The sequence below is a fragment of the Bombus flavifrons genome, chromosome 4, assembly GCF_040668555.2.
Source record: "Bombus flavifrons isolate JBK064 chromosome 4, iyBomFlav1_principal, whole genome shotgun sequence".
Lineage (NCBI taxonomy): Eukaryota > Metazoa > Arthropoda > Insecta > Hymenoptera > Apidae > Bombus > Bombus flavifrons.
Window position 1 is genome coordinate 11,877,997 of NC_138445.1, and position 17,318 is coordinate 11,895,314.

The following is a 17,318-nucleotide window of genomic DNA, read 5'->3' on the forward strand; positions in this document are numbered from 1 at the left end:
TTTTCCTCTCTTTCTGTGGCTCGCCTCGTGCGCCTCTCTTCTCCTCTTCGTAACTCGTTTCTCATTTTCCCTGTTGCTTTTCTACCTGCTCGCTCGCTCCTTCTTCGTCGTTTTCGCTTTATTTCTGCCTTCTTTTCTCTACTCTGTTTCTACTTGATCGCGTAGAATCGATTCGTTAATTGAGAAAAATCCAGGGGACGATAGCCGATCGTTTTATAGTTTCATTCTGATTGGAAATTGATAATTATTGGTGAAGATTGATCAAGCAACAATTCAATGATTCCTGAAAGATCGTTCGTCTTTCTTGCGAGGAATAACGACTTTGAAGGCTTACGAAGGACAGGAGAAAGCTAAGCTGGAAGAGGGAAATTTCTCGAGCATTCGTTGACGAAGATTCAAGAGGATGAGAAGCACCCCGAGGCTCTGCAGCACGATGACGAGCCGCAATTATGTCTCCACTGCCTGCCGACCGTGTAGAGGTCGTCGTGTACAGTAGGCCGCGAAAGTTCCAATTTGTCACAAATTTCTTTGGAAATCATTATCCTACTTTCTTTCCTCTTTAACTCGATCGTTCATATCAATACTTATCAGTATATATTTAATGAACGATTAATAAAATTTCAATAATATATATATTATCTTGTACATGTTGTCTTGTAAAAGAATCTTGTAAATCCATGAAATAATTCAGGTTGTAAATCTATACAGTTTTCTTTTTAGAAAAGAAATCTAATAATATATATTTCCTTTCCTAGCAATGCCAAAATTTATTTCACACACCAACCCGTCGATTTCGTCGTCGATCCAGGATGCCAACGCGTATGTTTTCCATCATTTGCAAAATTGAATTTCCAAATTGTTTATTTTCAACCTTATTTCAAACCTCTGATCCCCATGAGTATGCGCGGAAAAAATTTTTGACCAGATGGTACGTCGAGAACCCGATAATTTACATACCTGTACGCCCCGTAAAATTAAAAAGGATTCCCTCGGTGCAAAATACCATCACGACATCGTCACTGACCTATAATATTCCAGGCCACATATACCAACAGCCCTACGAATAATTCACAAATTAGTTGCCGATGAAAAGAAAGAAAATTCGATGTTGAAGTTTCGTCGGTTCATTTTTCTTCGCTTGGATCAACAGGTTTGGATCTGGTGCGATATCTCGCCGATGGATCGACGGAATCTCGAACCGGGATCTTTCTATTTGCATCGTTAATACCTCTGTCGAGGATAAATCATTTTTCTTCGACAGAATGCCGCGGAGACCGCGAGTTACGCCGAGCTGTAATGTAACACCTGGCCAGCGGTTTAAGATACGAATCAGCTGTACGCAGGCCCTATAAACGAGCAGTTAACGTCGAATGCGGTTGTTGCCGCGTAACGACCACGGCACGCTAACTGTCCGTCGTTCCTCTAATTTATTTGCCAGTAAGGACACGGAGTAACAAGTCGGTTCTCCGAGAGTCAACGCACTTTTTCAAGTCAAATTCGAATTTCCGATATTACAATTTTCGATATTTCTTGACTAACGCGAACTTGAGCCCTTGAGATGTTAATACTCGTTTTTTATTAAAACATGAATTTTTGTCATTGAGAATTTCATTAAAAAAACCTTCCAATTCGAATTCCTTTTCGAGAGAAATTTCCATTAAAAATCTTTTCAGTTCGAATAATTTCTTTTCTTCTCATCAGTGGTAATGAACTTTATGAATATTTCAAGATATTTAGCAAAAATTATATCGTATATCTAGAGATAAATCTGAATGTTTTCCTTTCTGGGAAAAGGACTGCAGGGTGTCCATTATCCTCGGCTCGATCGAGGATGATATATTCCCGAGATCGAGAGATAAATACAGGAAACCTAATGGATTATGAAATACCATAAACTCCGATCGAGCGTTTCTTTCACCATTTCCTTCCTCCACGTATGCGTCATTAACGTGCATTAGCGTATTCCAAAATTTCGCAACGGCCCCGAAAGAAACCCGTAATAAAGAAGAGTATACAGATCTTCGCGAACGATCAATAACGCTCCATGAGAAATTAGTTCTAACGTTGACGAGGTGACGCAACTTGTAGCAACCGCTGTACACTCCCGTGTGCTCTGAACTTCTCAGGAGTTCGCTCGAAGGAGAAGGGATCGCGGATGAAACGACCGGCGCTGGGTATAGCGAGAGCGGAAAAAGCGCTAGATGTTTATGCAAGAAGAAAGAGATCATCGGCGAGAGAAGGAGCAAAATGACTTGGATCGAAAAGTAACAGTACAAGGCAGAAGCTTCTTAAGCCGACGAAAGGGGGGAAGATAGCAATTCCAGATATCCAGAAGAAACGTCAAATTAATTAACCGGAGGAAACTTCGATATCCAGTGGATAAACTTCTCGACGATAACCGATGCTCGTTCGCTTCAGCTTGAAAAAGCCACGCTCGTTAGTCATATACACACGTCCGACAAATGAGCTTCTGACCACCTTTCAGCCTGCATCGCAATTAACGAAAACAAAAAGTTGTGCGCACATAGAAACGAGTTGAAAAGAGGCAGGAAGGGTTAGAGGGCCTGAAGGCGAAAGATCGCGGCGAAACTCGGCAAAAGAACCGGAGAAGTTCGGTCCAGAAGGAGCAAAGACAAAAACGAGGCTACACCGGTCACGACGACCAACGTATCAAAGGATAGCGGAGAGACGGACAGAGACAGAGAGAGAGAGAGAGAGGGAGAAAGACTGAACTGAAAACCAGCAGAAAGGAGAGAAAAATAGAGAGAATGGTGGAAGGAGAAAGGAGAGGGGAAATGAAAAAGAAGGGAGATGCAGATATTACGGCGGACCAAGAGAAAGCAGAAACGCGGACACGCATACACACACACATACAGATAAATCACCGACGAGGGAAAGGGAAGGAGAAGCCGAAGGAGCCGGAGGATGGGGTAAAACGGACCCACCGTGAGCCACGTTCCCACGATCTCATGAATGAACTCGCGTGGCTACTCGCCACGTGGTGGGGAGGCTACTCTCCTTCCTTACCCCTGCCTCCACTTCGTCCCTCGTCAACATCGTCCACGGTATCTCGGCTGTCCTCTCCGTGGTTCTCTTTCTACAGGAGGCAAAACCGAGACCTGGACACAACGTGGTAGGGGTAACATCTTCGTGGATCTACGGCCGGGGGTAAGGAACTCGGGGTCATCCTCGAGAAAGGATACGACACGTCGTTCGTTCGAGGAAATTCGAGCAAATTTCTTAATCTTCTACAAATGGATATTTCTCCCGTCCCATTGGCAAAAGAATTATGGATGATCACCATTTGAAATTGTAATAGAACGAATAGGAACTGACAATCGTTCGAAATAGCTCAAATTATTTATAAACAGATGTTTCTTTGCTCGCGAGCAAAAGAATTACGGTTGATTACCGCTTCTGAATGTAATAGAAGAAATAGGAAACGATAACGATTACAAGCAAGGTGCTTGATAACGACGTAATATAATAATAAAAATAAATAATCCTTATGGCGACGAGTCACAGACGTGACAGGGATTACTGTTCCGATTCGATAAAAGAAGATAGTGTTAATACTTCGATATCGTGTCGTCTAATACAATATTGCAACAGCTAACGCGCGCTCAGGTGATTACTAAAGCAAATATAAAGCGCTTGACCGTGTAAACGAAAAGGTTTGGAACACCCGAAAGCAAGGATGTCGTACAGAAGACTAACAATCGTAACGGTACGTTTTTTACAAGAAAAAGAAAGGATCGTAAGTGTTGAAATATTGGGCAATAGGTTATGTCAGACACGAATACGGCGATGATTTCAGCGGCGGCTTTTTTCGAGTCACTTCCGGCGAGACGATTCATTGACGGAGATTTAAATGTCTATGAAAATCCATAGAAATTACGAACGAACTTCGAAAGTAGCTTTCACTATGTAATAGAACACAGGACGCTGTTTAAACTGGAAAAGGTTCGTGTTTATATTGCAAGCAACTTAGAAGGAAAGCAGAGTACAATAGCTCTGTCGTTGAGATCGTATGGAAAAAGAATAGAACGATGCATGCGATCCTGGATGCGAGTGCATCGATCGATGCATTTACTTGATGCTTCAATTTAGGTGTTCCCTTTACTGTGTTGACCACTACAACCGCTGACGCAATTTATATTAAACAGCGATGCGTCGGGACGGTTGGACGTTGCGCAAGAAACGGAGCAGGTTTCGCGGTAATTGCGCTTTGCAATTGTAAAAAGAGGCGACCACGCGGTAGGGGTAAAGTAATTCCGAGCGATTGGGCCTGACAGCGGCGCCGTATTGAAATTTCCAAGAAATTGCATGCTTTTTACAGTGGACACTTTTACAGTCCCAATAACAAATTCAAGGAAAATAGTCTACTCCCACTATAGACCATACAATTTCCTGTTAATTAACCCTCCATAAGCAAACATAATACGAGTACAGGCTAAGTTCCTTTATATCGGATTACATATCGATTTTTATGCACTTATGAGAAATTTTAATACGCAATAGTCCACGGATCATACGTAATATCGAAAAATATTTTCAACTCGGAAAAGGGGAAATAGATCTTCAATTATTTTCTATTTATTTGACACTCGTAAAAATATAAACTTGTATGAAAATTCATAATCTATTTTTCGCTGTCTGCAGCATAATTTTAATTCAAGAATAAAAATGGCAAGTCGGTCGGATTGGAAATTTTAATTCGAGCAGAACGAAACGTTAATTCGAATCGGGTTGTGCGAAACGTTTTTAACGACATCCGTAACATAATACCAGCCAGAGAAACGCATTAACTTAGCGCGTATCAATCTGAAAATCAGAAATCAAGGCTCGATACCGGGGCGAATTAAACCGTTACGGGCTACTAATTGCCGGACCGGGTTTCGTGGCCGTCCACGGAGATAAACTGGCTTGTCGAATCACGTGAGAAAACACGAGAACGAGAAGCCGCTTCGTTTATTAGTTCCTGGTCCACCCTCCGCGGCCTGGCTCTCCGGTTGCCTCCTCGTGAATGAAGCTGAGTCGCGTGGCGCCTCGTGACGTCACAACCTGTTGCTACCTGTTTCTCTCCTTCCTCCTTTATTCCCTTCGTGTATACCTTCCTATCTGCTCCTTATCGACCGCATCTCCCCTCTACCAAACCACCAAGGCCTGTCTCTTTCTCTCTCGGTTCGTAACTCTTACGTGTTTCGGATTACGGTCATCTCGAAAGACTTTAGGCCTCAAAGTTTAGTATAACTTGAATTTGAATTAGATTGGAAACAATTTGGTCCACGTATTGAGAATAGGGTGCTAGTTTTCGGAGATTGTAAATGAATATCCGAAGTTAGTTTGAAAATCTTTTTAGATATAGTTTATAGAGTTTTAATCCTTTCGTAAAACTTTTTGACTCAATTCGACACTCTCCATCATAGAAATTTGTTGAAACAGAAAATTTCATTATGAAAAGAACACGGCAACTATCTTCCCCTTTTACATTTTATACGAGTTAGAAGGAATCAAAGAATGATTTACATATTGTCAGTATCACTAGAAACAGTGCTACTGTAATGCAACTTTATAGAGCTCTGTTGAATTACGTGTATGTAAATGCTAACAACTCGCTAGTAGCTCGCCAAAGTAACGCAACCTCGAGGATTCCCCGGATTCCGGGCCCAGAAAGATTCCTGTTTTACCCATAGTGGGTTACATGAACGACAACGACGCCGCCTATGTGGAAGACCTCGAAGTCCCTCTACACGGATCAGGTTAAAAAGCACCGATAGAGGTAGCCACTTTCCGGTTTCGATCGGTGACCTCGACGACACGGTGCAAAATCATTCACACGGATCGGGGGAGCGACAAGCGTATGCATTTTTCACGAGGCTAAACTATCTTTAAATCCCGCTCAATAAGGTGTCGGGCAGTGAGAGAAAGGTTCGTTTCTATCGAACGCCTCCGACCAATGCCCCCGGCAACGTCTATTTAAGGCGAACAGAAACACCGATCGAACCGGTATAATCGAACGAATCGTTAACTCACTCGCTAACGCGTCGTGTGTACTTTTATCAAAGGTATTTACGATTTATCAGGAACGAAATTGATTATTCTGCGAATCGATGGTAACACGTTCGCGATTACGTAATCTGAAAGAATAGTAGTCTTCTTTGATTTATAAATTATTAACGATCCTTTATAAACGATCTATGCTGGGACAAAAAATATCAGGGACAAAAATGGAAGTGGATTTAAACGACGAAGAACGTATCGGAGGGAGAAATTCGCGGCAGAAAAACAGAACGACACTTGAAGAATATATATCCCTCGTCTAAAAATAGACCATCGATGCATCGCATTCTCAGTTCGGAGAATGAGCAGCGGTATAAATCATTGAAACAACAAGCTGTCAGTCACCGATAACCGATTCCAGAGATCGATTCACGACGTTTAACCGAGGCAAGGTAAATTTCTCAATGAATTTACCAAAAATAATCAGCGTTCGCTATCGAAAACAGAGGTGTTAATGAAAGAGGTACTGAAAGGTCCTCGCCAATTCTATTAACATAATACAAGACGAAAATCTATCGCTTTCGTTACTTTTTATCTATTATTCGTTTCCTTCGACGAGAAGAGCATACATACAGACTGAATAACGAATTCACGAATTGAAACTGAGTTTATTAAATACGACCAACGGAAGAATGATAAAATCTATATCATTCCAATTCCCCTTGTTCTTCCTCTCTAACAACAAGAGAGACATACAATTTCAACTAACCAACTTATCAATGAATCTGTTAACAATGAACGTCCATCATTATCAAACAAACAAGTATCAATGAACGGACACAGGACCGCCTCCACAAATTTCCTTGGCCTAACCCATACTAATAATCTACCATTCTACTCCTACTATTCTTGTCATTCAACAAGAAAAATATATATACATAAGACTGAACGACAACTCGTCTCTATGCAGAAGCTTCTGAAGAAGGTCCGTTCTTCAGAGTTCTCGAGGAGCGTTTCAAGCGAGCGCAGGGCAATTTGGAAATCTTGAAATTCCCTCTTCACGAGCGCAGCATCTGTCCACGGGCAAACGAGAAGCCCAGATGAGGGAAAGAACGACGAGGAGAAAAAGAGAAAAAGAAAGAGAGAGAGGGAGGGAGAGAAGAGTTTGTTTGAAACTGTAAATCGTCGTCTCCCGGGATCGAGGACGTGAGAACTGTATCTGCGTCTGGTCTCCGGTAGGTAAGCAAACCGGGCCGAACGAGAGACAGGGACGAGAAGTTGAAGAGGAGAGGAGAGAAAGGGGAGACTCGACCGCACGCACAGCTGCGGTTACGCATTTCGCGCAATGCTTCTTCGCTGTACTCTCTGCAGAACCTCGGGAGAACGGCCCACGCCAACAATCGATTCCCTTCGATGACAAACGAACGTTTCTTTTCAGAAACGACCGTCGAGAGATAGCACTTGTAACTCGTAGCTATAGCTTGAGATGTACGAAAAGGAAGAACAGGTAGGACAGGGAAAAGGGACATTGTAACCTATTCACTTGAAACGTCCATCTTTAGGTATAATAATTTCTTTGTTCAGGGGTCTCCTATTGTTTTCCGTGTGGTTTCATTTCTGTTAACGATGGATTGTATTATATTGATATGAATGAGATTAACTTGTCTTTAGTCATTTTTTTATTACATGACCATAGAACGTACGAATTAAGGGCACGAGTTAATTAGTTAAAAATTTCGAAGGATAGCCTACAGGATTTTAATTCGTGCTTCAATTGCCTGACCACGTAGCTACATCATCGCTTTGATGCCTCTATGATGTCCAAATTGGCTGCTACCCGTTCCGCCAAAAGGGTCAGCTCCATTTACAATACCCTTTCTCCTGTTTTATCATGCTACCGATGTAATTACATTTTACGTACCATTATAATCGTTTTATCGTTAACAACAGCATAAAAAAAGAATCTGACAAGAGTTGCATGAAGCTAGAGGATTTAATTATAATGAAAAGGGTTAAAAATAATCGATTGATCGAACAAGCTTGTACGAAGGAGTAACAGGTAGACGCAAGTAGAATGCAAGCGGTGGATAATATACAAAAAAGGCGAGCGACACTGAAGCGTGGGACCGGTCAACGTGGTCCCATAAGTTCACGTTTCCCTTTCATGATCCTTTCGAGCGTGCACCCTCGTCCAATCGCTCTTCCCCACGATCACGCACATTCTCATGCACTCGTCAGGCTTCGACCGCATTTTTTCTTTTTTTTTTTTTTCCTTTCAACGTTTTCCCTCCTGTTCTCTCCGTGTCGAATACTCCAACGATCCGATCTCTAATTTTTACCGACAGCCTCGTGGGGAAGCCTTTGACTTTGCGACGATCCCCCGCCAAAATGGAAAACACGAACAACGATACACGGATACAGTGAATTTCTCGGTTTCTCGATTGCTCGAAAACTTCGTCGTCTGTTTCGCGTCAGCGTCAAGAATCGACAAGAAAACAATTCGCAAAGACCAACCACTTCCCCCTGTGGCAAACAAAGTCTTCCAAGACTGCAAGATACACTATGCAGACGACGACGATTCCGCGAATTGCATTTCGAAAACCAAGATATCCTTTCCCACGTGTACGCGTGGAAAAAGCATCGTGTACTGTGGAAAGTACGTGCATTCACAAACGAATATAGAAAATGGGAAAGAATAAAACGAAGGAAGCTGAGCGACGTGAAGAAAGATGAGGGCCGGTACACACCGCTCTAAGTAAGCGTACCGCTTTTTTCTGCGATGGAATTTTCCGATCTATTGACAGCCACATAATTGACCTTTCGATATACTTTTTTCAAATAATGAATTAACAAGTTCAAAAACATAAATTTATACTTGAGCATATCTGTTACTGAACAGCCTTAGAACAGATCCAGCAGCAAGATGCCAGTGACAGACAAGAACGATACAATTCAGAATCCAGAGACTTAACGGCGATTGTCAAAAACGCTACTAGCTTCAACATTTCTCAAACAACCTAGTAAATCCTCCACCGCTATTGAAAAATAATATTAAATCTTTAAACTATTCAGAAAGTGACTTCTTCTTTCCTTCTATTCCACGAGACTCGTCTTTTCCTCTCCCAAGAAATCCAACGACATTGTCTCTCGTCGATATACACCACCGATATCGCGCTCGTAGAGAAAAAAGCATGCGTCTACCGTATAAAAGAAAATGTAAAGGATCTGATTCGAAAGTCGTCGCGTTCGAGGATGCCTGGTAAAAACTTCAGCTCGCGCGCTCGTATCTTTCTGTCCCGCCACTTTTAAATAACGCTACTGTACCCTGGCCTACGTGACTAGACTCTCTCCTGTCTGCTTGTGTGCTTGTACACCGATGAATCTTATCAATCACTCGTCGTACAAGGCAGACGAATATTTTTTCCCCTCCCCTTAAATGCTAAATGGCGTTCTTCTGCGACAGGGACACGCGCCATCGCGCAGCCTGTCACCTGACGCAGTTTATAGTGAAATTTTAATCGAAACAGCCGAAGAAATACCTATGGACTGTTAAGTCGGCGCCTACATTGTCCGTTTTGCAATGTTTCACGAAGGTGCCTAGAGACTTACAAGTTTCGTACAAAAGATATTCTACGAGTTAACGATGAACCTCCTGCTGTAGGTACAGATAGGACTGCTAGATTAGATTTATGGCCGAGATTGTTTCATCTTTTTGCCTATGTACTGCGCACGGAATAGCGATGTTTCTAACGGAAAGATACTTGTCCCTGGATTGCCAAATTTTGTGACAAAGAGGCACTTTCTGCCTGGACGTCTTGGTAACAGAGGTAGGAAATGGAGAAAATAGTGAAACGCTCATCTTTCTTCGTGGAAAAGAGTGTGAATTTTATTCCGAGTACGACTATAAATAATCGAATAAATACATAACTGATACCTTCCGATGGAATATAACGCAAATTCTATTCTAGATTTCACTCTAAATGGTAGAATAATTTATCGCTTTAGTGATAAAAAGCGTAAATTCTATTTTAGATACGCTTGTAAATGGTAGAATAATTTATTTTAGCTATTAAGGTTAACGTCACGGAAGAGCTAAAATTGTAACTGTTGACCCTAAATCAATTATGTACGGATTTCCCATTTATATTTGAATTTGTTACATTATTTACCATTTCAACTTTTCAATCACCGATCGTTATTTTTCATCCCAATTTATCTAACACGTAAAGCAAATTGAAACCGCATGAAGAAACGTAACAAATTATTTACCAGACTCGATAGCACTAAATTCTTGATCAACCAATTGCACCATCGAATAATCGCACCTCGAATCGTCCACAGGAAACAATGAAAGATTTCACCACTGATTCGAGAAAGGGTCAATCTACGTTACAAAAAGTTGTCCAAGATTTTCAAAAGCGGGGGAGTTGTCGATAGCGGTATCCAATTTGTCATTCCAAGAAGCGATCCTGGGTAGTGAGTGATGGCTGCGTATATATATATATATATATGTATGTATATATATATATATATGTATATATAAATATATACACACATATATAAATACACACACACACATATATATATATATCCAATTTATTCCGCAGCCAGGTAGCAAGCACCGGATGAGCATGGCTCGACGTCTTACGTGCCCTGTGTGCTACGAAGGGCCTTCTACGACGAAGAAAGAGAACCAGCCACGCTCACTTTTCTCCACGATCATGTGTTACGGTACCGAAGGACAGACCTGTGCCAAGTCTTTCTGCTGCCAACGTATTTTCGCGCAGTTTGCTCGCATCTTTTCACGCAATCCATCGAGTTCCACTCACGAAGATCCCTAGATCAATACCACGAATACTTTGTTGCAGGTTCGTATATAGAACATCCGGTTGCTTTTGACCAAGGATTCGACTCGAACGAGTTCTGCATCGCACGTGGTGCCGCCGATGGAAGAGAAAACCTTCGCTTGCTTTTCCTTTGACACGTGACAGATCTTTACAGCCCATTTCGAGAGAACCGACGAGTTTTCAAGGGCAGCGTAAACGGTGTGTTACCTTTATTCGAAACGAGCTTAGGACGAGAGTGGTACAAGTTTATGAGGATTGAGAAGTACCCTTTGTAGGAATTGTATTTTTCCGTTGATCGCAGTTAACGAAGATCGTCCATCGAAATACTCGAAATAGCATAGCAGGGTTAACCTCCACGCAATTTCCATCTACCTTAGCAACTGTACCTCGAATCTAACTTCACCCGACAATGATTACAATCTCATTCTAAATATATTTCACTGTTCGGACTATCTTAACGAAACCTCAAAAACATTCTCAAGAACACCTGCCTTAGTCGCAAATCTTTATCTCTTTATCTTTTCTATCACCAAACACGAAATCCAGATTAGCGCGATTAGCCAGAGCAATTACCGCTGCGGGTCAGGTTTTGCTCTCAAGAGTAGAGCTGAACCGGACGATTAATTAACTCGAAAGCCGCTGTGCGTCGCGATTGCGATAATTAGAGGAACGAGAGGTGGCCGTCGTGCTCGTGTACGCAATTTTCTTATTACCGTAGTGTCGGTTTTCCAGTCTGGCAAGACTGAACGGGAAGGAAACACGGAAAGAAACAAAATTTCCACGCGTTTGTACGCGTCAATGTCGCCGTGGACAATGGCTATTTGCATAAAACATTCCGGCCGGCAACTGTCATCAGATGTCCTATCAGGTGGCAACGGGGTGAGAAAGGAGATCCGGTAACAATGGCGAACAGAGCGGTTGTTACGACTAAGTCCGAGAAAACTTGCATTATTCAATGGCCTCCTGCGGCCGTCAGGAAAATGTAAACGTCTCCTCGTTTCAACTACGCTCGAATAAAATAATTCCTTTCCCCATCGCAGGAAGGAACCGATCTTTTATTTAATCTTCGGGGACTAAAGACTATACGTTTGTCTCTTTTTGGAAGAAACCCGATATATACAGAGTCAGCCATGAAAGTTTAGTTACGTACGTCCAACTGAAGTCGCATTCTGTTAGAGAATCTACGTTTACGTTTGCGTATTAACACGAAACCAATTTGCTTAGTATATTAACGTATTTCTGAGAGGAATGGGAAAAATGTAGATATTTACCCGAGGAAAGTGTCGAAATGAAATTACGTCAGAAATTAGAGAATCTTTAATTTTATCCATACCACTAGATCGCGTTATTTCCTTTAAATATATGTGTGCCAGTTCGGTTAACAGGTCTTTTTCTAAATTTAAGTAGTAGGTACGTAGACTTTGTATTTTAAGCTTACAAATTACACAAATCTATTTATATAGGACTAATTCGAGGCACGTTTCTAACACGGTGATTTTCATCGAGTTCCTGCAAAAATTAAGAAACAGATAAAAACTAGCGTTAATCAGTAACTAGTTACGTGAGTGAGGCTGGCCTTCGCGAGCTGGAATTCGATTTGGAATTCTAAATTTTCCACCAGCCTCGACAGACCAGCATATCAGCGTTTCGACGGTTTCCATGGGAAAAACGCTACGTCGACGTGTAACTAAAGTAACGTCAACGCTGACGAAGGTTGAATGACTCGTAACGAAACCGTTAATTACTACAACCGCGATGCGTTCGTTACATTCACGTTTGGTTTAACGTTTCTGTTTTGCCGATCCTAGTACTTGCTATAACATTTGATAGATGAGACAAATCTCTGCCTAGATCTTTTAGTTCTTCTCGTCAAAAATATATTCTTCCCAATAGAAAAATCGATTCTTTCTTTAAAAATCCACCATTTCTTTCATTTTTTAAACTACCAGGCAAACTGTGAAAAATCCACTTTCGCTTTCTTTGAGTTTCGTCGATGTTTCCCCGATCCTTTGATTTTTCATCGAAGAAAATCGCATTGGCGGAAAGCAAAGCGCGGTGGAACGGAATCACCGTGTTAAAACATTTCCAAGGATGATTCATGGATCACGCGAGAGCTGGAAAACCGTGGAATCAGTGAAAAATTGTGATCGTGTGCGTAACGAGCGCGAACGTAGAGGAGTAGATAAGTGGGTGGACGACGATCCAGCAGCGGGCCAGAGTGCGTGCGTACACGCGCACGTACACACGCCAGTAAAGGAGAATGGAAGGCGGGGGCGTTCAGTGGGGGGGCCTTAATGAGGATGCTGCTGATTATCCAATTCGTAAATTCTCGCTACATTTTGATCGTGCTCGCCAAGCCGCGAGTAACAAGAATTATTCCATGCTCCGTGCCAACCGATTTCCTCCGACAACGTTCCATCAATTTTTCGTGATTTCCACGTGCCTCGTTTATCTTCACCTACTCGACTGTTTTTTAAGAAATGCCGATTGAAATTACAATTACTACGAACGTGGATAAACACGACAGAATTAAATTTGGTTTTATTCGTTTTCGGTTTGAAGCTATTTATGTACAATATATTTATACGAATGATATACATATTTGCCATAATGAAATGAATTTCTTAGAGATTCTGTGGGTCGAAGTATGAGAAGTTCGATCGATGAATCGCTGAATCATTTCTTTCTTCAACTGACAAGGTTGATCGATATTTTGGTCGGTTCCTTAAAGGAAAGGGAATGTGTACATCGCGCATATTAACCACTTTGCCGACAGCATTGACGCAATTGCATCGTCGAAGTATTCATTGTCAAGGACGAGTCGAGCTTCTTCCTTTGGTAGCAGACGTTGCATTAAAACAGTACAGATTGTATAATAGAAATATTGGGAACGAGGGCTCGTAACGGGACGGAATTTCGCAAGAGAATACTCCACGGTGGCCTTTGCTCACCTCTAGACACCGATCGAAACGGTTGATAACAACTGGACAGATAACAGATGGACAGAGTCGCCGTTTAATATTCAACTATTCCGACAGTGTGTCCTCCGTGCGAACATATCGCATCTGTTAAAGCACTACACTTTCTGCGATTTACTCGTCAATCAACCCTTCGAACGAACGATATTTCGATATATGTACTCCGTATTTCTCGCCTCTATGGGTCACCATATAGAGACTAACCAACCTGTCGTTCGTGGAATTCGTTTTTGTTCGTCACGAGACTCGCGCCGCGTGCGTCGAGCAAATTGTATGCAAATCGACTGGCGATATTTTTAGACTATTATATGCGCTCTTGATCAATTGTCCTGTACCTTTCGAATACAGATACGCAGTTTAATACTCAAAAGCCTCTTCCAAGAATTTTCGTACGAGCACACGCTTCGACCAACGTTATCCGTTTTCTTTTTCATTTCTTTCCCTTTTCTTCGCAGAATATTTCATCTCTTTTTTTCGTGGAAAAAAAGTGCCACGAAAGATACTCTCCTCTCTTTCTCCCTAAGATCGGTCACCCTCTCATTTTTTTTCCTCGCCGCACCGTTTTAAATTTTAAAATAGCGCAACACGCAACGTCGTGCGAGCCGGTCTGCGCGATCTAATCGGACAAGTTATACACGAGTAAGTGCTTATGCAGCTACCGCTCATATTATGCAAGCATCACTCGATGTAAGTGCACCTTTTAGTGTCACAATCCAACAGTTAACAGGACACTACAACCACGCCGTTGGATCGATCGTGTTTCAACAGAGACACAGGTCTGGAATAGCTGATTCCAGAATTCTTTCGACTACCCACATAAACCCTTCCATCTTCGGCCCTCGAGGTGGTAAACAAAATTCCAAGCCATTTTTACATCCTCCCGTAAAACACGAGCGAACCGAGCAAGGATTTTCCGCTGACTCCGCGCGATTCCGATCGACTGCCTGATACTTGAGAAAATAGAATATCCAAATGAATAAAAGAAACTTTATACGTGTGCTCTGCAATCTTTGGAAAATACTATCAATAACATTGTATTCGCGTTCAAAACGACTCAATTCAAGACTTTTGTTGAATTTCATCGATATGGCGTATGCAACGTGTTCCATAATCAATTGGAAGGCTTAGCGGAAAAGTAAAGCATTTAGAATCATATCATCATATCAAAAACGAGAGAAACAGAAAATTCCTATTTATGTAGAATATGTTGTTTTCGATCTCTAAGCGTATGCGAGTGTTCTAACGTTTACGACCACACACTCTTCTATTAAAAATCAACTTATACCATCTATGGTTTCCTCAAATTACAGATTCATTCAGTTTATACTATTTTTCCTTTGAGTTTCACAGTTATTCTACGTCCGATCTAATAGAAAAAAAACTAGTTAGCAACCTAGCGAATGAAGACGTGAAAAAAGCAAACAAACTTTCTCAAAATAAAGTACAGCTAATCCCACGCAAAAGGGAAAGGGGAAAATTAGTGATTATGATTACAATTACGTTATTCCCCTGTCCGGAAACCTGTTACGCGTTCGTGGCACATATAACCGCGTGCATTAACTATAAAGATGCCCGATGAATATGCCTGCGAGACTGCGGGAAATTCAACGTTCCCCCACAGGCTACTGAAACGCGCGGTGAATTAACGTCACACAAGGGAGCCTCGAAACGTTCCCTCCCTCTCTTCTCTCCTCCTCCGCTCACAATAGGTATCTTGTGGCGCGTTAAAACTACAATGGCCGCGTACATGGCTAATTGAAACATTTGCCTGGACGATTACTAGACCGGCCGGGTAAACACACGCGTGAGCGTGTCATTTTCTCACGCCAACACCCGATACCCCGGGACAAATTGCATAGTTACATAGTATATATCGCGATCGTTCGATCGCTTCGTGTATATAAAACGTGAATAATCGTTCGACCTAGGAGCGAGCTCTTCTACGAAGAAAAAATTATACGTTCGTCAACCCTTTCGCTGATAATATTTCTGCTTCTCAGAGGTCGAATTGATCGACTCTAGATTTTTGTCAATTTTTCAATTTCATCGTGAATTTCAGCATAAATTGGCGATTAACGTTTGATCGTGCGAATACAAAGCATTTACTTTCGTAAGTTTGTTTACGCGAAGAGAATAGAGGATAATAACAGTAAATTCTGTGATAAATTAAAGAAACAAAAGAAAAACGATATTTGTCGCTCTTTCTCTGCTTTTCGATTTATCGAGATGATCAACGTGGTTCTTAAACCATCTCAATTTACCACTTTCCAATCAGCTTTCGTAAATCTCTAAAGTTTATTTCAATTCAATATTCTATTCGGTGAAATTACATTTGAATATATAAAAGTAGAACTAATATTTGTAACACGTTGAATAAGGCGCAGCGAAAGGGTTAAAGCGAGAAACGGAACTGGAAATCACGGGCCTGTTAATGAATCAATACGATATTGGAGACAAATAAAGCGCGAATCGAACACAAAGGCGATGGAAATATGCGATTAACACCCTTGATTAACTCGCGGCCTATGCTTCTTATAGACCCGCTATCATTAGCAGGAAAAATCTCCGCGATACTTGCTACGTAGTTTAAAAAGGGTCCCTCGATCGTGTATCCCTTCACAAAGAGAAATAACGTAGACTTTATCTACCCACGTAGAGTATAAAGAAGCTTCTACTAAATACCAAGAAATATTTTTCAAGTTACCGATCTAAGCACCAACATTCTATGGTTATCATCGAAGAACATGTTCCATTAGGTCGTCTTATAGAAGATCGTCGATTAAAAATGACTAATTACAAACTTTTTCGTTACGCTATCTGTTATTGAAATTGAAAGTATTTTTGTCAAAAGTAACTAAAGCTCTTCTATCACGTCAATTTCCCAGATATAGATCTGAATCGATCCGCAAGGACAGTTAACCCGGAGCATCGACGAGGTTTAACAAGCAAGAACTCTCATTGATGCTCGACGAACCTACGATCGTTCAACGGGCCAAGTGATCTCCAGTTACCGTAAGCGTTTCAAACATAGGGAAAAGTCGAATGGAAAAGAAAAACTCACCTAAGGAGCTCTCCGGATCGGACAGGTCGGAGAGAGAGGGCACTTTCCGCATCGAGGTGAACCTGCCGGAGAGGGCAGGCACCAGGCCCTCTTCCTCGGCGTCAGAGGCCAGCTCTTGTTTCATCAACTTTGCCATAACCGTCAACATGCCGCCACCGTCGCTAATGCTGCCGCCTCCCAGATAGCTGCCCACGCCTCTGGCATCGCGCTGGAAGAAGAAGAAAGCAGAGACTTTCTTTTTAATTCGATCTATTGACAGAATGATGCATTGTTCCTCCGTTTTTGTTAATATCGATCGTGAACGAGAATCAGATTCGTTAAAAAAAAGCAGCAAAAAGAATAAATTGGTAACGTTCACACTACCATTATTCTTAACATAAGAGAGCGATGTTAGACAATGTTACGAATAGTCTAGTTTCACAATTACGA

General features: G+C 41.7%; 1 protein-coding gene across 4 annotated transcripts in view; it reads right to left on the bottom strand.

The window, feature by feature from the left end:
- The window catches only part of pnt (ETS transcription factor pointed), a 144,382-nt gene that overhangs the window by 111,465 nt on the left and 15,599 nt on the right, over nucleotides 1-17,318 (bottom strand). For all 4 annotated transcript variants that reach the window (XM_069112111.1, XM_069112115.1, XM_069112112.1 and 1 more), the window contains one exon: nucleotides 16,890-17,097. In XM_069112111.1, coding sequence (XP_068968212.1) covers nucleotides 16,890-17,097 — 208 coding nt within the window. The remainder of the gene's footprint in view (nucleotides 1-16,889; nucleotides 17,098-17,318) is intronic.